At 41.1% G+C, this 20,775-nt stretch overlaps 3 protein-coding genes across 3 annotated transcripts in view; 2 read left to right on the top strand and 1 right to left on the bottom strand.

Annotated features, from left to right (window-relative positions):
- Window positions 1-751: 751 nt before the first annotated feature.
- LOC110043374 (uncharacterized) lies at window positions 752-5,444 on the bottom strand. The gene is made up of 5 exons (XM_020748826.2): window positions 5,201-5,444; window positions 5,011-5,094; window positions 4,048-4,218; window positions 3,401-3,556; window positions 752-3,196 (listed from the first exon to the last, which is right to left on the bottom strand). The coding sequence occupies exons 1-5, from the start codon at window positions 5,442-5,444 to the stop codon at window positions 2,628-2,630; spliced, it is 1,224 nt and encodes a 407-aa protein (XP_020604485.2). The 3' UTR covers window positions 752-2,627.
- A 9-nt stretch (window positions 5,445-5,453) lies between these two features.
- LOC110043375 (5-cytosine rRNA methyltransferase NSUN4-like) overlaps window positions 5,454-20,775 on the top strand; it is a 17,549-nt gene continuing 2,227 nt past the window's right edge. The window contains exons 1-2 of the mRNA XM_020748827.2: window positions 5,454-5,737; window positions 20,512-20,775. The exon at window positions 20,512-20,775 is cut by the window's right edge and continues 240 nt beyond it. Of these exons, the coding sequence (XP_020604486.2) occupies window positions 5,537-5,737; window positions 20,512-20,775 (465 nt within the window). The 5' untranslated portion in view covers window positions 5,454-5,536. The remainder of the gene's footprint in view (window positions 5,738-20,511) is intronic.
- Window positions 12,479-15,290, top strand: LOC149117475 (uncharacterized). The gene is made up of 4 exons (XM_089283216.1): window positions 12,479-13,717; window positions 13,941-14,021; window positions 14,459-14,554; window positions 15,080-15,290. The coding sequence occupies exons 1-4, from the start codon at window positions 13,576-13,578 to the stop codon at window positions 15,259-15,261; spliced, it is 501 nt and encodes a 166-aa protein (XP_089139342.1). The 5' UTR covers window positions 12,479-13,575; the 3' UTR covers window positions 15,262-15,290.

Genomic DNA, 20,775 nt, shown 5'->3' with positions numbered 1-20,775 from the left:
TGCAGTTCAGTGGGGTGGTGGTGGAGGGGGGGTCCCTTTCGCCTATGATTAAGACTATGATTCAGACGTCGTGCCCGAGTCGTACCAATTTTAGGATCTACAGAAGCCAAAGAGTTGCGACCCGCCGACTAGGTATCAATAATAGGTACTCAAATGGTACATGTGTGAGATACCTCATTTGCATTAACGGACACGAGCCGATGACTATAGTGTGGGATACCACGGGTATCTCACACAAAAAGTAGCAAGGCTGCTAAACCAGCAAAGTTCAGGAGGGTCGTTACTTTTGGAAATTAACGGCATACGGGTTGCTATGGAAATTAAGAGTGTTTCGCGATTAAAGAACGAATTATGATGAATAAAATTGTGTACCTTACCTCTGTGATGTTTATCTTCAGTGTGTGTTCTTTAGCTAGAATTCACTATTCCATGAAAACATGAAAAGTTCCGACTTTTTTACATAAAAATTGGTCTCTTTATTTCATACACTTAACCAACGCGAAATTTAGCAGCAGGGATCTATCATGGCACATTGTAGAGACAACGGAGACAAATTTTTGGTTCACTACTTTGAAGCGTTTCAAGAACGTTCCTCTCAAAATGTAATTTATTATTTCACGAAAAATCAGAGTACCGATTTTATCCGAGTGGTATCAAAAATCCCGTTTAGTGTAAACATAGTGGTGTAAAGAGGCCCTTAAGGGTAGACACGCAGGTGTCACGACTTAGCGATTCCGATTGCTTGCTTAAGTTCTCAGATGAAAGCGTCCTTCTCCTTTATTTAACAAAACAGCCAACAAATCACAAGACATCCGTTGAGCGGCAGGAGCAGTGACCCCACAAACAGGGGTTCCCGTGCTACCCGTCCCTAGTTGTGGTAGTAGAGTGAAGTTGTTGTTGTACTTAAACGTTGTGACCGAGGTCCACAAACGCGCAAAAAAGAACGAGGTTAACATCGAGCCACCTCGGGTCAAACACACTTATCTTGCGAAACACAGCTGGTAATCTCGTTTGCCTGAATTTGCCCGCTTGGATAGCCAATCACAAGGCCAGACTTGGTTCCTTGTACCCACTCACGGAGCTAGCCACATATTAAAAGACAGTACCCCCGGAAGCAATGTCTCATTGCCACATTTTCTGCAGCCAGTGTTTGCGACCTTCTTAATAGTCCTACTATAACGAGTAACTTTTTCTTACCGAATGCATACAATTCTAATTCATACAATTCTCATGCTACATGTAAATCAGGACAACAATTATCTGCTAAACTCTTATCATTTATCTGCCTGACAACTAAATCTCACCCGAGTGTTTATTGGCAAAATACACGTTAATTGTGAATTAGAAAAGTTGTTACTTTCTCTACTAACAGAAACACGTTTTTTTTCTTTAAAAAAAAGTTTTCTCCTGTGATTCACTGATTAATGGCAACAGCATAACTTTTCTCTCGTTCTTGCTGGTACCCAGACTACAGCTTGATTTTATTTTGGCCTTTTTATGAGCCCCGAAGCTTAGCTTTGTACAATGAACTGACAAATTTTATAATCTCTAAGCCATCGACACTAAATGCTAACATTAGCCAACAAAAAGAAGCAAATTTTTAAAAACATATATATACATTTTTAACAAAGTCAGGGGTATAGCTACAACAGACAAACCGAGGCACTTGTCTCAGTCATTTTTTCGTTTTAGTTGTTTATAGTTATCATAAGCACGCTAAATAAAAAGGAAGAGAATTTAATCATCGGCATTACCCCAGTCATAATTTTCCTCTGGCTATAGCCCTGAAAGTAAAATATGCATCATGAAGTTTCTTACTCATAGTCTTGGGAGAAGTTATAGACTGTTCACTGCTCTCTATTTTCCTGTATTTTTATTCGATGGTTTAATGCATGGATAGAATCACAAGAGAACTGGACGCCAGTGCAAAACGGGAGACTTGATGGGGTAGGGGGCTCGCTTTGCTCAACTCCTCACCCCCACCACCACGTGCTTCACGCTCGATTCACTTGCTTTTTTTTTGTATGCGTTGAAAAATTGAAAGGCTGTGACCAGTCTAGAGAAGTTAATCAGTGCCATGGCCCTCTAATGACTATTGCCCAGGATCCATTGTAGCCAATGCTGCAAACTCGCAAGCTAACCACCTTAAAGCTGAAAAACTGTTCAGTGCAATGGTTGGCAAGTAGAAAGCTGTACAATAATGGTTTTGTTTACTTTTTTCTTACAAACACGTCACCCTACCACAATGTTTACCAGGGGTTTCATTATAAGGGCTGGGTGCTGAACAAATTGACTGGCTGCCCACCTGGTTTGACCATCTAGTGGAAAGTTTTTCTTAAAGAAGACTTTCCATTCAAATAATTTTGCTGGCCTGTGAAAACCAGTTGCCCTCCTACTGAAAAGGTTAATGAAACCCCTGTTTACACTTTAAAAAAACAAATTGTCCTTAGCTGCTAACACAAATCATGAAGAAAATTTTTAACTAAGCCATACTGAAACAAGCTCTGTTGGTGCTGAGATAGCACATTATGCAGTTAGAAAATGCAAAACTGTGCACAATCCTGCTTGTACATTGAGTTCTGTCCCAGCCGATTACAAATGTACCTTAACAAGACTGAAGGTACACCTCAGTAACTTGGATATGGTTGTTGCTGCTGTTGATAGTTATAGCTATATTGGTTGTACCCCTGTTGCTGTGGATACTGACCACTTGGATACCCTTGAGTGCTACCATAACCACCCTGTGCAGCAGGTTGCTGTTGGGATTGCGGCTGCTGCTGCTGCTGCTGCTGTGGATAAGCCGCTGGATACTGCGTCTGGGCCTGTCCTGTTCCAGAATAAGGTGCAACCCCAGTAGCTGAGTAACTTTGGCTTTGCGGAGTGTAACTTTGTTGACTAGTTTGACTATAGGCTTGTTGAGCTTGGCTCACGGGATATGCTGAAGATGAGGTGGTCATACCAGGGTAGGTTGACTGGGTCTGAGTGGAAGTGGGAGCATAAGATTGTGAAGGCGCTTGACCAGCTTGGGTAGCCTGCTGAGGATACTGGGTCTGCTGTGCATATGATGCTGCTGAAGGTGCTTTGTTTGCTAGTGGTGACGGTGCAATGTTCTGTTGTCCTGGAAGCTGCATCTGCTGTGACGCAGGGTTGGACTGTTGGGGATACCCTTGGGAACTTGGATCTTGGTTTTTTAAACCTGCAGGTGCAAAATATTTGGAACAATTTCGGTTTGTACCTACATCCTGTTAAATACCTTTGTGAGATGTGATCAATATTCAATTGTTGGATCAAGTGTAATTTTGAATAGTTAACAATACTTTCAATAAGATCTTGATATACTGCCAGATTGCACTGCAGCTTTATATCACTTTTGACAGTTTAAAATACAAAATAGTCTGACCTCCATCAGCAGGGCTGGTGGGGTATAGCTGTCGAGAGATGCTCGTAGTGGAGCTGTCTGGCTGCTGTTTATCCTTGGCAAGGGGATCAAACATGGTCACCTCTGGGGTGGGCTTGGGAGGAACGGGTATAGATGGCAATCCCTCCTGAGTAGAAACTAAAGAATACCATTGATAATATATTACACTTATTTACTTCTTGTTCTGATAACATGATAAGCAGCCTTTTTGAACTAAATGTGCACATAAAAAGAAGTAAACAGAGATCTTGTAAATGCGTCATTATCATAGCAGATGGTATTTCTGTATGCTAATAGTATTACTCAAAGAAATCTTCTAAGGCAGGGAAGGGTGTAAAGAAAATGAAGTCATTTTACAATTATAGAAGTTGACCCAGGATGATTCACCAACTAGTTTCCACAGCAACATGCATGCAGCTATTACCATCTTATAATCTATCAGATTTTCATAAAATATATTTTTCCCAGTGCATCTTTTTAGAAGATGAAGAACACTACTCGGATAGTAGCATAGATCATTTCCTTAAGTACAGCTTTTTAAAGTAAAGCTTCATACTTTTTACTTTTACTGTATACTGTACTAGATATTTCTTAAAGTTATACTATGACACTGCAAGTAACCCACAAACCTTGGGTAGGTTGCTTATCAATTGGCTGCTGCTGTCCACCTTTGGGCTGGTCACTTTCATCATTTATCTCCAATCTATTTAGAAGATAATTTATCCTATCCCTAATCTGTGTCAATTCTCTTCTAAACTCTGCAACAAGGGTGTGTTCAGGAGGTCGAGGTACTCCATTAACTGAAAAACATTCAATTTATATATTACACCAACAGAATAGGACAGGTCAAATATCTTTAAAATAAATAATCATAATAATCATACTACCATTTGACTAAACAAGGTCAAGAGAAGGTGAATGTGGCTGGCAGTTACCTCGCTCAAGTGATGTTACAGAGTAGGTTTAAATATTTTTTAATGCTGAACTACATGTATCAACATTAAAGAGCTTGCAAAAGAGGTGATGTGTAATTAATAATTGAAGGATGACAATAACCTTTACTTGACTTGTACCAAGTTTATTGTTTATGTATCACCCTTGAGCATTACTCATGGCTGACTATTGGCAAACTCAAAATCTGATTGGCTACACAGAGTGACACTGTCTATCAACCAGATGATGGTCTCTTGATATCTACTGGTAAAGTCTGTGTACAAGCCAAGTGGCTCATCAGGCTGGAGCTTGTTCCGTTTCTGTAGCATGAAGTGTGTAAGAGTATTTTCACTCCATCCTGGATGGGATGCTAGGCCATTGCTGGGTTACACTCACTCACTTACCCTCTTGTCATCAGTTTCTCAAGTAACAGGACGACATGTACATACTACATGTAGTCCCACGTATTGAACAAAAATTCTTACAACCAAAGTACAGCATTTAGTTCTAGCAGACATGATTGATAATAAACACAGTTTTCAGAACTTACCTAATTAAGCTTTAACTTTGGCTTAATTAACTTAATTGTGCTGTAACAACTGAAGACATGTTTTATGATAAGAGATTACATTACGTTACACTGCTTTAATCAAACTTACCAAACAAAGTTATCCTTAATATTCTGCAAACGGTTCTTGCAAAGGCAAGGTCAGAACTATCGAAAATCGTTATAAGATCGCCATCTGAAGCAAGTGCAAAGCTGGATTAGCTCAGTGACCTAGAAACTTGTTAAAGGGCAACCTCATAAAGAATATTACTTTGTAAGCTACAAACCATCCGAATAGGTACCTTCATCCTTGTATTTAATTGTGATATCATCCGTGTTACTAAGTTTGCCACGGTATACTCTCTGCATCATCAACAGCAAGTCATCATAAGTCAGATCTTCGTTGTGAATTGGTATGCATCGTATATCATCACCTAAACGAGCTTTGATTATAAGTGTTCCACTGAGATCCACATTCCCACCTACAAAATTCACCCCTCTATTTCCAGGTACACCAATAGAGAAAGTTTCTGGAGTGTAATTCATTTTTGGATGATGAAATTTTGAAACAGAGAATTATTTCCCTGTTCTAGATCTTTACCGAAAATTTTTCAATACGTGCTTCTTCCAGTTTGAGAATGACTTCATTCGCTTCCAGTCTTCAAACGAGCACCGTGAAAAAACAGTGCTTAGTCCCCACGCAGTTCAAAGAACGCCTTGTTATTTCTGCTATCGACCACCTTTACAAGAGGATGTTTCGACGAATTTCTTCACAAAATAGTTTTGTAACTCCTTGCCGGACTTTCATTAAGAGGTATTACAAGAAGAAATCATGGAAGGTGAGACAATAGACCTTATAAAGTTTTTTTTTTTGTACAGTAATCCCGGGTCCCTCGAATGGGAATCCAATGAAAAAATACCGGTAATTTTCACTAGGGTTGGTAACGTTACCTGACAAATAGGGGCGTCTGACATATAGGGGCGTCTGACATATAGGGGCGCTATATCAAAATACCAAAAGTTTATCATTACCTCTGCATGGTTAATGTGTCACACTAGTAATAAAAGGTTTAAAATGACAGCTTTGGACTTATAAAAAAGTGTTAAAACGACAGCTTTTGACTTTCTAAATTCGGAATATTTGTCAGGATTTCATAATTCTTAAGAGAGTCATAAATGGCCGAAGTCTCCTCCTACATGTATTGCGACTCAAGTTCAGTAAACTTTAATTTGAATGGGGCGATCTGTTCCTGAAATTGTCACAGAATTGCTACAAACAACTTACAAAATACTCTGTTTGAATTGTAAACAGATATAAATTAACCGTCTCTTATGCCTGGCTCTCAAGTTTTGTTTTACGTACACGTATTTAGAGAGGTAAGATTGGAGATATTAATAATTCCCATTTACGGCAAACAGCATCTATTAATGTTTTGGCATTTCTCTTGTATACCTCACGCACCTGACATATAGGTGCACATGACATATAGGGGCATCTGACATATAGAGGCATCTGACAAATACGGGCATCTGACATATAGGGGCATCTGACAAATAGGGGCATCTGACATATAGGGGCATCTGAAAATTAGGGGCATCTGACAAATAGGGTCGTCTGACATATAGGGGCGTCTGACAAATAGGGGCAGATGACATATCGGGGTATCTGACATATCGAGGCGTCTGACATATAGGGGCAGATGACATATAGGGGCACATGACATATAGGGGCATCTGACAAATAGGGGCATCTGACATATAGGGGCATCTGACAATTAGGGGCATTTGACATATGGGGGCGTCTGACATATAAGGGCGTCTGACAAATAGGGGCGTCTTACAAATGGGTGCATCTGACATATAGGGGCACATGACATATAGGGGCATCTGACAAATAGGGGCGTCTGACATATAGGGCCACATGACAGATAAGGGCATCTGACATATAGGGGCATCTGACATATAAGGGCATCTGACATATAGGGGCATCTGACATATAGGGGCATCTCCCAAATAGGGGCAGCTGACATGTAAGGGCGTCTGACAAATAGGGGCGTCTTACAAATAGGTGCATCTGACATATAGGGGCACATGACATATAGGGGCATTTGACAAATAGGGGCTTCTCACATATAGGGCCACATGACATATAAGGGCATCTGACATCTAGGGGCATCTGACAAATAGGGGCGTCCGACATATAAGGGCGTCTGACAAATAGGGGCTTCTTACAAATAGGTGCATCTGACATATAGAGGCACATGACATATAAGGGCATCTGACATCTAGGGGCATCTGACAAATAGGGGCGTCCGACATATAAGGGCGCCTGACAAATAGGGGCTTCTTACAAATAGGTGCATCTGACATGTAGGGGCACATGACATATAAGGGCATCTGACATATAGGGGCATGTGACAAATAGGGGCGTCTGACATATAGGGGCGTCTGACATATAGGGACGTCTGACATATAAGGGCATCTGACATATAGGGGCGCATGACATATAAGGGCATCTGACATATAGGGGCATCTGACAATTAGGGGCATCTGACAAATAGGGGCGTCTGACAAATAGGGGGTTCTTACAAATAGTTGCATCTGACATATAGAGGCACATGACTCATAGGGGAATCGTACAAATAGGGGCGTCTGACATATAGGGGCATCTGACATATAGGGGCACATGACATATAAGGGCATCTAACGTATAGTGCCATCTGACATATAGGGGCATCTGACATATAGGGGCATCTGACATATAGGGGCACATGACATATAGGTGCATCTGAGAAATAGGGGCCGCTGACATATAGGGCCACATGACATATAAGGGCGTCTGACAAATATGGGCGTCTTACAAATAGGTGCATCTGACAGATATGGGCACATGACATATAGGGGCATCTGACAAATAGGAGCATCTGACATATAGGGGCACATGACATATAATGGCATCTGACAAATAGGGGCATCTGATATATAGGGGCATCTGACTAATAGGGGCATCTGACAAATAGGGGCATCTGACATATAGGGGCATCTGAGAAATAGGGGTGTCTGACATATAGGGCCACATGACATATAAGGGCATCTGACAAATAGGGGCATCTGACATATAGGGGCATCTGACAAATAGGGGCATCTGACAAATAGGGGCGTCTGACAAATAGGGGCTTCTTACAGATAGTTGCATCTGACATATTGAGGCACATGACTCATAGGGGAATCGTACAAATAGGGGCGTCTGACATATAGGGGCATCTGACATATAGGGGCATCTGACATATAGGAGCATCTGACATATAGGGGCACATGACATATAGGTGCATCTGAGAAATAGGGGCCGCTGACATATAGGGCCACATGACATATAAGGGCGTCTGCCAAATAGGGGCGTCTTACAAATAGGTGCATCTGACAGATATGGGCACATGACATATAGGGGCATCTGACAAATAGGAGCATCTGACATATAGGGGCACATGACATATAATGGCATCTGACAAATAGGGGCGTCTGACAAATAGGGGCATCTGACATATAGGGGCATCTGACAAATAGGGGCATCTGACAAATAGGGGCATCTGACATATAGGGGCATCTGAGAAATAGGGGCGTCTGACATATAGGGCCACATGACATATAAGGGCATCTGACAAATTGGGGCAGCTGACATATAGGGGCATCTGACTAATAGGGGCATCTGACAAAAAGGGGCATCTGACAAATAGGGGCATCTGACATATAGGCGCATCTGACAAATAGGGGCGTCTGACATATAGGGGCATCTGACAAATAGGGGCATCTGACATATAGGGGCGTCTGACAAATAGGGGCATCTGACAAATAGGGGCACATGACATATAAAGGCATCTGACATCTAGGGGCATCTGACAAATTGGGGCGTCCGACATATAAGGGCGTCTGACAAATAGGGGCTTCTTACAAATAGGTGCATCTCACATGTAGGGGCACATGACATATAAGGGCATCTGACATATAGGGGCATCTGACAAATAGGGGCGTCTGACATATAAGGGCATCTAGCGTATAGTGCCATCTGACATATAGGGGCATCTGACATATAGGGGCATCTGACATATAGGGGCATCTGACAAATAGGGGCATCTGACATATAGGTGCATCTGAGAAATAGGGGCGTCTGACATATAGGGCCACATGACATATAAGGGCGTCTGACAAATGGTGGCGTCTTACAAATAGGTGCATCTGGCATATATGGCCACATGACATATAGGGGCATCTGGCAAATAGGAGCGTCTGACATATAGGGGCACATGACATATAATGGCATCTGACATATAGGGGCCTCTGACAAATAGGGGCATCTGACAAATAGGGGCATCTGACATATAGGCGCATCTGACAAATAGAGGCATCTGACAATTAGGGGCATCTGACAAATAGGGGCGTCTGACATATCGGGGCGTCTGACATATATGGGCACATGACATATAGGGACATCTGACATATAGGGGCATCTGACATATAGGGGCATCTGACAAATAAGGGCACCTGACATATAGGACTGAGAGATATTGGCGATGTTGGTTTTTAAGAGTTTATCGGACATCATAGTTTTTTCCTACAAATGTATTCTGTTGCCATTCATTATCTTTTGAAAGTGGTCACTCTCGTAAGCGGACAGTTCTAGTTACTACCGCCGTCACAAAACCCTTATTGAACACCCATACAAACTCTGTATTGACTAATTCCCGCCAACGGAAGCTTTATGTGAAAATTCTCTCATTTCTATCTCGCGCGCCTTCCAGCAACTGTACTTAGCTCATGCTCACCCATATTACATTTGAAACTGAGACCATTTCTGATCTTTAACTTTGTGTGAAAAAGTTTCTCATTTCAATCATTCGCCCTCTCTAAACTGTACTTAGCTTGTTTTTCCCATCGAAACGGGGCCCGTTTACGTTGGGAAGACAATTACGGTTTTTTTATTTTGTGTGAACTAGTCTCTCATTTCAATCATTCGCCCTGTAAATAATCTACTTAGCTAACGCTTCCCCATGCAAACGGGGCCCATTTACATTTAAAAGATAATTACGGAGTTTTTACTTTTTGTGCGTCACATTTCGATCAAACGCCCTATATAAGCTGTACTTAGCTAGTGCTCCCCGTGAAAACGGGGCCCATTTTCTTCTTAAAGACAAGTACCGTACGGATTTTTTACTTTGTGTTAAAAAGTCCCTCATTTCAATCATTTGCCCTCTATAAACTGTACTTAGCTAGTTTTTCCTATCCAAAACGGGGTCCATTTACATTTGAAAGACAACTAAGGATTTTTTTTCTTTTTGTGAAGAAGTAGCTCATTTCAATCATTCACCATCTACATTTTGTTCTTTGTTAGTGCTCCCCCATGAACACGGGGCCCATTTTCATTTGAAAAACAACTACGGATGTTTGACTTTGTGTGAAAAAGTCTCTCATTTCAATCATTCGCCCTCTATAAACTGTACTTAGCTAGTTTTTCCCATCAAGACGGGGCCCATTTACATTTGAAAGACAACAACGTATTTTTGACTTTGTGTGAAAAAATCTCTCATTTCAATCATTCGCCCTCTATAAAATGTACTTAGCTAGTTTTTCCCATCAAAAATGGGCCCATTTACATTTGAAAGCCAACAACGGATTTGAGGTGAGTCCTAACCTGCTGTTCTGGTCTCCCTTCATCGGACGCCATACAAGGAAAGGGCCATTGCTGCTAAACACCGAGCACAGAAAGGTCAGCAGGAGCACTGGCGAACTGGAAAGTGAGTGTAGAGAAATTTCAGAGGAAAGACTTCTTGAACTCCTTCATAACTCCACCTACAAAGAAGTACAAAAATTCGCACAGTCAATTGGTACTCATCCGAAGGGATCAAAACTGGATGTCATCATGCAGATTAAGCAGGCCATTTCCAAGGACGACGAAAAGTTTAAGAAGGCATTTAACAAGATTTGGGGTCGCTCTGGTGGATGGGTATCTGGGACTTGTCCGCACGGCGTTATCTATGCTTTGAAGTTTGTTCTGCGCGCAGAAAGTCCAAGGGATTACATTGATCTTATTTTGTCCATGGCACACCAGCCAAATATCGTGGTAAGTGATATGGCCAACATGCTAGTTGCACATGGACAAAAGAGAAACAGAGAAATGTTTAACCCGCACAACGGTATGGTTGCGGAACCGACTAAAGAAAATGTGCAAGAGGCACTTGAAGGAAAACTGGAAGTATCGCTGCCATGGTTAAACGACAACTACGTAGCTGGCAATGACAAAGGCATTACTACAAAGGTGCACCCGGTGACTGGAAGCGATAAGCATTTATGTCTCTTTGATCGATTGCACGAAAGAAACGCAAAGAAAGATGAAGAGGCATTGAGACGAGTAAGGAATATTAAGGAATTGAAAGGAAACCTTAACACGCAGAAAGATGAGCAGCTCCATGTCCTATACAATCACGACACTAGATATTTAAACCAGATGAAACCAGTAAACCACATTTTTCTATTTCGTTCAAACATTGACATTCATAATGAAAGGATCAACCGACGTCAAGAAGACGGACTTAGAGCTGCTTTTAAACACCAGATCAAAGTAGATGAAAACGGTCGTGCTGTCCTAGATAAAATGAGCAAAATAGTTGTGAAGAGGAAGGGGCATCAGAAGCGGAATATTGCAGGTGACATGGATAACGATCCTCAACAAGGCACTCCGAAGAAGATGAAGTCTGAATCGTGCGACCCATCAGGGTCAGGTTCAAGAAATCAAGCGACAGCTGACCAACAAGCCACTCCAAAGAAGATGGAGCCTGAGACGTCCGACCCATCAGGTTCAAGTTCAGGTAATCGACCAACAGCTGCCCAACAAGCCACTCCGAAGATAACGAGACCTGAATCTTCCAAGGCATCAGTCGCGGGTACAAAAGATCAACCCAGTGATAACCAACAAGCCACTACGGAGAAGATGAAACCTAAATCACCCCAGTCATCAGTCTTAGGCAGTCAGAATGGCCCCATTGACGTTGAGACAACTTTACAGCGCCCGCTATCTTTGGCAGATTGTTACTGGATTCAAGATTTGGGGCTTAAGAATCGGGACAAATACCTCATCATGAATGACTACTGGATAAATGATAGAGTCATCAATGCGGCAATGAAACTGATGAGGAAGATAGCACCGAATTTCGCCGGTCTGGCAGACGTTATCTTAGCAAAGAAAGATGGTTTTCCCCATTCGCTCTCTATAGACGGATTTGTACAAATTGTAAATGTGCGGGGCAACCACTGGATAACTTTGTCTAATGCACAAAATCTCAGGTTAGAAGTCTCCATATACGATAGCCTTCACGGGGTGGACAAAAATAAAGATACAAAGATTAGGTACCCCATAAGCGTTGAACAGAGCGTTTGCCAAATAATGCAGCCTCCCAATGATGTAACCTTTTTGGTTGACGACGTGCAACAACAGGAAGGAGGGAATGACTGTGGTTTATTTGCAATAGCCTTTGCGACATTGCTGTGCCTGGGAAGAGATCCAGCGAGAGAGCGTTTTGATCAAAAAATAATGCGTCAAGAGTTACTCAATAGCTTCGAAAAACAAGACATGGCTTTGTTCGTCGAGAAAGCCTGCAGCACTTTCCAAAAAACAGACACGGATATTCTTTATGAGTGGCGCTGTCCTGTTCACTGTCACTGTAGAATGCCTGACGATGGCAATGAGATGGTGCTATGTATTGCCTGCAAACGTTGGTTTCACGGTAAGTGCGAAATGGGTAATTTTAACAATGCACAGTGGCGGTGCAAACCGTGCCAAGATGTCTTCGAAAGGGAGCAAAAGAAGGAAACTGAAAGGAAACAAAACGAAGGCAAAGTGCAGCAACTACGGCGTGTGGCAGCAAATTACCCAGTGGAAAGTAAGCGCGTTCAAGAGCTGTACACGGCAATTGCTGGAATTTATCAAGACTTTCCTTTCCCGGATGGCAAAACTCACATAGGATGCATGTCTGCTGAAGACCACGCGAGCGTAACCAAAGACACGACTAGGAAGCTTGGTTGTACGCATTATCTCCACAACCCTAAGTACGACTTCTACATTGTCATCTTTCACGAAGAGTTAGAGACAGATGCATCATTTTTGAGTGTTGTCATACATGAAATGGCACACGGTGAACAAGGTGCAATTTCTACATCTCAACAACCCCACGGTAAGTTATTAAAAAAGATTGGAAAACGTCTTATCCAGTGTGTAAAAAGTAAACAGGCCGAACTACCAAAACCTTACTGTAATGTAGAAATAAACGAGGTCACTGTTCTTACGGCAAAGTGTTAAGGGTTTCCCTCCTTTTTAGCATTATTTTGATGTATGTAGTAAAGGCACGCCTACTGTTGAGAAGAACAGCAGAATGCCGAAAACGCGGAAAAGTGTACATAGCTGACTCCTGAATTGCTTAATTAGCCTTCAGTTGAGACGAACAGCAGAATAGTGCTGACTCCTGAAGTTTTTTCATTAGCATTCAGTTGAGAAGAACAGCAGAATAATGCTGACTCCTGAAGTGCCTTAATTAACCTTCAGTTGAGAAGAACAGCAGACTTGATCACACTTTAAAAGCATTGCAATGGTGAATGACCAAGACCGTGCAAGCATTCCGCATGATGGATTATGCACGCCTGCCATGACTTGCATGTAAGAGGAAAGACATGTTTAACGGGCAAGGAAAAACAAATCGAAAAGTTCAATTTCAAATTGTCTTTATTTCAGGTAAGCAAGATCTCGGAAATGTCGGGAGTCCAAGCGCGTGAAAGTAAGAATATGTTAAACTTATTTTAGGCAATGCAGCACTAATCAATGCAGTAGTTTAAATTATAGCAATGTTGATTCAACTTTCTGGCACCGAAGTAGAATACAGTGACTCTCGTTGTTGCCAATTCATACTCGTCTCAGCTGAACTCGTCGCCAAGGTCATATTTTTCTCATCACACCTGTTTTAGTCTATTGATAGATTTTTTTTTTTCGGGGATCGTTAGGTGATGAGCGTAGATCCCGTCGTGAAGACCGCGAAAAGAGTAGACTACAAGAGAGGGCCAAGCGTTTTGGTCTTGACAGAGGTAAACAATGGTTGTCATATTTTACTTGTATCAATTAGAATACGTATTATTACTTAATTCAAGATGAGAGGAATAGCAGTGACTTCTGAAATACTTAACTAAGTAGACGGAAGCTGTTCAGCACACTTCATTTAATTACGCTCTTGCGAGATCAAAATTACCCATGCTCCTTGCGTTGTAATAGTGGAAGTTGAAATTTCGTGAAAACCCAAAACGAAAATCGACGAGGACAGTACATAGCTACTCAGCAGTCCGGGCCTCATAAAGGGTAAGCCAGGCAAGAGCTTCAAGGCCCTGAAAAAAAAAAAGTTAAGGTCCAGGCTAGAGTGTGCATTGCCAGGTAGTTTGTATGAGAATTTCGTATTTTCCCTAAGTGTTTATTCGGTGACTATACATGCTTAGTTCACCACATTGATAAGTTTCCCTGTGATCATTAGATGAGGCGCGAAGAAACCGTCAGCAGGAGGAAGTTGAGCGACGAAGAAAGGAGGAGAGGGAAAAGTTAATTGAAGAAAGGCGGAAAAGAGATAGAGGTAAACCACTTTAGCTCATATTGCAGAAGCATCGTTTGTACAGCGATGCTACTGTTAGACATATAAGAGACCTTTTTTTCCAGAACCTACGCCTGAACGCCTCCTTAGATATCCTGTCAGATGACCTATAGGTTTAATTTTATTAAACAGAAAAACAGAAAAACAACCGAAGATTTTTTTTTTTTTTAGAATGGGGAACTGACTACCTTAGATATTGACAGACAATTTGGCGGGAAACAAGCACCATAGTCCTGGCAAAAGTAACTTACAAATAGTAGCAAGTCTACGATACGGACTCGAAAACCACGAACCTTTTGTTGAGACCGCAAACTGATGTGCAAGATAGGAATAGTCCAATTGATCATCGCACATTCGGTTGTGAAGCACAAAGCGAGAAGGATTATTGCTTATAGAGACCTATAGCGAAAACGTCGGGAAGATCATAAAGTCACCCCAGCGAGGGCTTCAATTTGTGCTGCCTCTGAAATAGTACTAAATTTAAAATAAATCTTTTCAATTTTCCAGAGGCAAACAAAGGGAAATGCTGGAATTGTGGCCGAAAGGGCCACCGCTTTTATCAGTGCCGAGTCAACAGAACTCGGCAAAAAAAGTTGAAGCACATAAAGGCCAAACCACAGCCACAACCACAGCCACAACCTGGAATCACCATTACGTTTAATGTCCAGACTGTAAACTTCAAACAATAAGATAATGGTAACGATCATAACAATAAAAAGCATTTTTTCAAATTCTGCGAAACAAAAAAAACGGCCATTTTCGTGTTTGTCCTGTCTATTGTTTGAAGTTTACACTTTGCACGTTAGAATGAAATTTGATTTTTAATATTTACCGTACCTATTAATTATATAATATTTCATTAACTTAGTTAGGCAGTTAGAAATGAATATTTCGTGTTGGCTTCAAAGTAATTAAAGAAATTGTTTAAAGAAGCCATATAATTTATGTAGAGACAAGTTAAAGTGAATTAACACTTACTGAAGTAAATGGGGGTTTTAGAAAACAATATTTGTAATGAAATCAAGTTAAAAAGAAAAATAGTGGCTGATTGTCTTTTTCGAGCACAAAAGGTAACATTTTCAAAGGAATTTTACAAGCGATAAGATAGTTTTCGTTGATCTTAATTACAACATCGTAAAAGGTACTTAGAACCAAATCCGATGGCGCAAAAATTGAAATACTGCTGGCATGTGACCCATTGCTGCGAACGCCAAAACTTCTTTATTGTTTTAGAAATACGATGTATATGTATTTACTTGATACACAATACTTGCTGCTGGACATAAGTGTAAACAGATCCAATGTTCATTTGTTGTGAACATCATAAGTCAATTATGTGGTGACTGACTTCACAAGTAGTTGATGTCTTTTTGCAGCTGACAAAAATAAGGCAAGTTGTCACCCCTGAAATCCCCACAGCATTTCATCTTCTGTAATTGGTTCGTTCGTTGTTGTGTTCAATCATTCTTGGACTTATGGTATAACCAAGAAATTACTACTTTACTAAGTTTGGCGGAGAGGAGGCCAATTTGGCGTTCATTCTTTATTTGTAATGCACTGCAAATTGATGCAGGCGGTTTCCTGATTTTGAAATTTACATAATAAATTAGTAATCGTACGAAAGCGGCTGGGATCAAGGATTTAATCCACTGTTGATTTACACTGGTAGTGTAAATACTTAATACTTGTTAGTGCACTCTGATTTATACGAATACATATACTATATTGCTTGGTGAGAAGAACCATTTGAAGTTTGTAACATTTATGATCCACGCCGATTACGATGATCCCTTCTATGGAACATAAATCAACTATCAATGGAATTCCCTGCTTTTACTGCTGTATAGTTTAATAGTGATCAGAGCTATATTTAAAACAGCTGTAATAGAAGCAAAAAGGTGTAAAAAGGCCTGCCTTGGAATGGCAACAGCTCACATTTATACAGAGAATTTCGGATGTGCTATTGACCCTTAAATCCGATGCCCCTATATGTCAAACGCCCCTATATGTCAGATGCCCCCATCTGTCAGATGGCCCTATATGTCAGAAGCCCCTATATGTCCGAAGCCCCTACATGTTATATGCCCCTATTTGTCAGAAACTCCTATATGTCAGACGCCCCTATTTGTCGGATTCCCTTTATTTGTCATATGCCCCTATATGTCAGACGCCCATATATGTCGGACTCCCCAAATATGTCGGATTCCCCTATTTGTCAGATGCCCCTATATGTGAGATGCCCCTATTTGTCAGATGTCCCTATTCGCCAGATGCCCCTATTTGTCAGATGCCCCTATTTGTCAGATGCCCCTATTTGTCAGATGCCCCTATATGTCAGACGCCCCTATTTGTCAGACGCCCCTATAGCTGGTTTTCACACGACGTCACTAAAATTCGAACTACAAAACTATTGATCTCCCTGAGATTTTACTTTAATGATGTATAAGAGGAGCTAAAAAGTAATATTCACACAAAGTTTTGCTCCGAATGGGCTCTTGGTTTTGTGATACAATACGCTTGAATTTCTAAGCTTTTACGTGACGCGGCATTTACATGACGGCCTAGAGAGCTGTCAGCATAATTAAAAAAGTGGCTTATTTCGGGGAACTTGGCTATCTGAATAGTTCATGTCTTAGGAAAAGTATTATTTTAATGTTTTCGAGTTATTCCAGGGATAAATTCACGCTTTTGTAGCAAAACTCAGTGACAGATTTTTCTGTTGGTTTCCGGCCGCCATGCTGGTGCCCATACGGATGGGCATCAGCATGGCGTCTCCATACAAATCTCTATAAATTTCGGTAAAACATTTCTCCACGTATCGCGCATAAGAAAAATTGCTTTGACCAGAATTTTGGCGAGAGTCTTTGCATATTTACCTTCTTTCATTTTCCAGATTCTGGACTGTATCTATTGAACGGTTTTGATTTTTATTTTCATCTATTTTGAATGGCGTGACACTGAAAACCAGCAATTTGTCAGATGCCCCTATTTGTAAGACGCCCCTATTTGTCAGATGCCCCTATTTGTCAGATGCCCCTATTTGTCAGACGCCCCTATATGTCAGACGCCCCTATTTGTCAGACGCCCCTATATGTCAGACGCCCCTATTTGTCAGACGCCCCTATATGTCAGACGCCCCTATTTGTCAGACGCCCCTATTTGTCAGATGCCCCTATATGTCGGACGCCCCTATTTGTCAGATGCCCCTATTTGTCAGATGCCCCTATTTGTCAGACGCCCTTATATGTCAGATGCCCCTTTTTGTCAGATGCCCCTATATGTCAGACGCCCCTATTTGTCAGATGCCCCTATTTGTCAGATGCCCCTATATATCGGATGCCCCTATTTGTCAGACGCCCCTATATGTCAGACGCCCCTATATGTCAGCTGCCCCTATATGTCAGACGCCCCTATTTGTCAGATGCCCCTATATGTCAGATGCCCCTATATGTCAGATGCACCTATTTGTCATATGCCCTTATATGTCGGAGTATACAAGAGAAATGCCAAAACATTAATATATGCTGTTTGCCGTAAATGGGAATTATTAACGCCTCGAATCTTACCTCTCTAAATACGTGTACGTAGACAAAACTTGAGAGCCAGGCATAAGAGACGGTAAATTTATATCTGTTTACAATTCAAACAGAGTATTTTGATGGCAGTGGAGCGTGACATGGAGCTACGATCGCGTTTGTAGAAAAATATGTAACTATCTCAAGTTTTTTAGCCTTTTTAGAAGTTGGAGCATTAGGAAATGTGCTTAAATCCAAATGCTCGTTTGCTCAATACAGATAATCGATCGCCTAGATAGCCAAAGTAAGTTCCAGATGTTTAAAATATTTCCGGCCGTCATATTTAGTTGACCACGAAGGTAATCCAACACGGCGTTTCCGTACTGTGGGCTCCATAAAGTTCTGTGAAAATTTATACGAATGTCTTAAGTTTAGGAAAACGCAAAGACCTAACCGTACGAAAAATAATGATCCTCTTTACCTATTTCTTGACTCTATCCACTAGTACTGTATGGTGTTGTATTTATTTTCTTATTGCGTGACATTGAAAACGATGTATTGTATTTTTCCCGTGATAGATACGATGTAGATTCCTTCGCAACAACGGCTGCGAACGAGACTACGCGATAGATTGATCAGTTTTGAAAACATGAAGCATTCATGAATTTGCCAAAACGCGTGGCTTAAGTTGTTTGTAACAATTCTGTGACAATTTCAGGAACAGATCGCCCCGTTCAAATTAAAGTTTACTGAACTTGAGTCGCAATACATGTAGGAGGAGACTTCGGCCATTTATGACTCTCTTAAGAATTATGAAATCCTGAAAAATATTCCGAATTTAGAAAGTTTAGGACTTAACAAATACTGACAAAGAAAGCATTCGTTGTGGTGGATCTAGATGGATCTTTCTTCAGTGGATCTAATTGGATCTTTCTCGACACCTCCATTCTTCGAACCTCAACTCCGGGAACCAATTCATTATTAGTCTTTTCCTTCCCGTAGAAGTCAAAAGCTGTCGTTTTAACACTTTTTTATAAGTCCAAAGCTGTCATTTTAAACCTTTTATTACTAGTGTGACACATTAACCATGCAGAGGTAATGATAAACTTTTGGTATTTTGATATAGCGCCCCTATATGTCAGACGCCCCTATATGTCAGACGCCCCTATTTGTCAGGTAACGTTACCAACCCCGTTCGTAATTTTCTTAAAATCGAATTCTGGACAATTTATAAATTTCAAGGTGAAGATACTAGACAAAAAAATTGAAGTAAACAAATTTGAAGGAACTGACTGTGCTGGTCCAGTCGCTTGGTTAGTTTTCCATACATTTTGCTTATGGTTGCTGTTTTTTTTTTTTTCAGCGAAGTAGCATGGCTTACAAATTGGCAGAAAAAAATTATAGACAAGTAATTGGAAAATTAAAGAACGCGACTGGGCGCTTTTCAGAGTAGCTACAAACCTCAAATTTGGTGCAATCCTTTGTTTAGTATTTTAACTTTGCTATATTCATAAATTTGATGTTAGAGGTTGTTACTGGGGGGGGGGGGGGGAGGGAGGGTGGGGGGAGACTCCCATATGAAAAGGATGGGGGTGCTTGTTGTACCTTTTAGGGGTTTAAATAGTGGTTTCAATATGTCTTAGGTTGTTCAGCCTCATAGGGACCAGAGCGGGAGCTTTTGCGGTACCTTCTAGAGTATCGAGAGGAACAAATATGACAGGAGATGATGTTTTGTTCTAGAGTTGGTACCTCTTAGGGGTGAAAAATTTCAAGCCACACGTCCACAAAACAGGATCTTGGTACCTTAGAGGTTCTTTTCAAAATTTCTGATGAGCACCCCTGTCCTTTTTACATGGGTGTCCTCCCTCCGGGGTTCTTACTTGTGTGAGAATTTGACGACATGTAGGAGGGGTAGAGGACATATGAAAAAGTTACTGGGAAATCATAGTGAAGCTCTACAAGACATCAAGGGAGGTGGCATGGCCCGGTGGTTTAGGGCACTGGATTTGAAATCTGGAGGTCCCTGGTTCAAATCCTCTACCCTACTGCTGTCTGGATTTGTTGTAGGTAGTCCCGAGTTCAATTCCTTGACTGTGTTGTGTAAATAGCCAACTGGTCAGCCTTGCACCAGTTGGGATTCTTAATAGTTTTTCTATTTGTAATATTTGGTTACTTATTTTACAGTGTCCCCAATTAGCACAGTGGTGCTAAATACATTCGATACTTAAATAAAGTTATTGTTTATTATTATTATTATTATTATTATTAAGAGAGAACACTGTTATTTGTGACATTGTGACTTGAAAACAGAGGCTTTGAACCATGGGCCTCCAGATTTCAAATCCAGTGCTAAACCACAAACCCACACCACCTCTAGCAATTTATACTCATAACTGACTCTGAGTATTTTTCATTGATTGACAGATACAAAGAAAAAAGGCATCATCTTTGGAGAACTTCCAAACCTTTTATTCAGAGCAATTTCGTGAAGACTGGCCATTAATTTTTGAGTCACTGAAGTTACCAACCCAGCATTGTGCGGTAGTAAACAAGTTTTCTGCCCATAAGGAAGCTCACGAAAAGCTCTCTTCAGTAGCAGCAAAGCTTCATTACATATCATCTTTTAACAAAACACCTATACTTGAAGATAGCCAAAATCAGTTCCAGTTGCCTTGTTACTTTCCAAGT

The sequence above is a fragment of the Orbicella faveolata genome, unplaced genomic scaffold, assembly GCF_042242905.1.
Source record: "Orbicella faveolata isolate gen_17 unplaced genomic scaffold, um_ofav_v1 contig_12, whole genome shotgun sequence".
NCBI classification, from domain to species: Eukaryota; Metazoa; Cnidaria; class Anthozoa; order Scleractinia; family Merulinidae; genus Orbicella; species Orbicella faveolata.
Note: the sequence above shows the minus strand (reverse complement) of the source record. Positions and strands in the feature narration are given on the sequence as shown.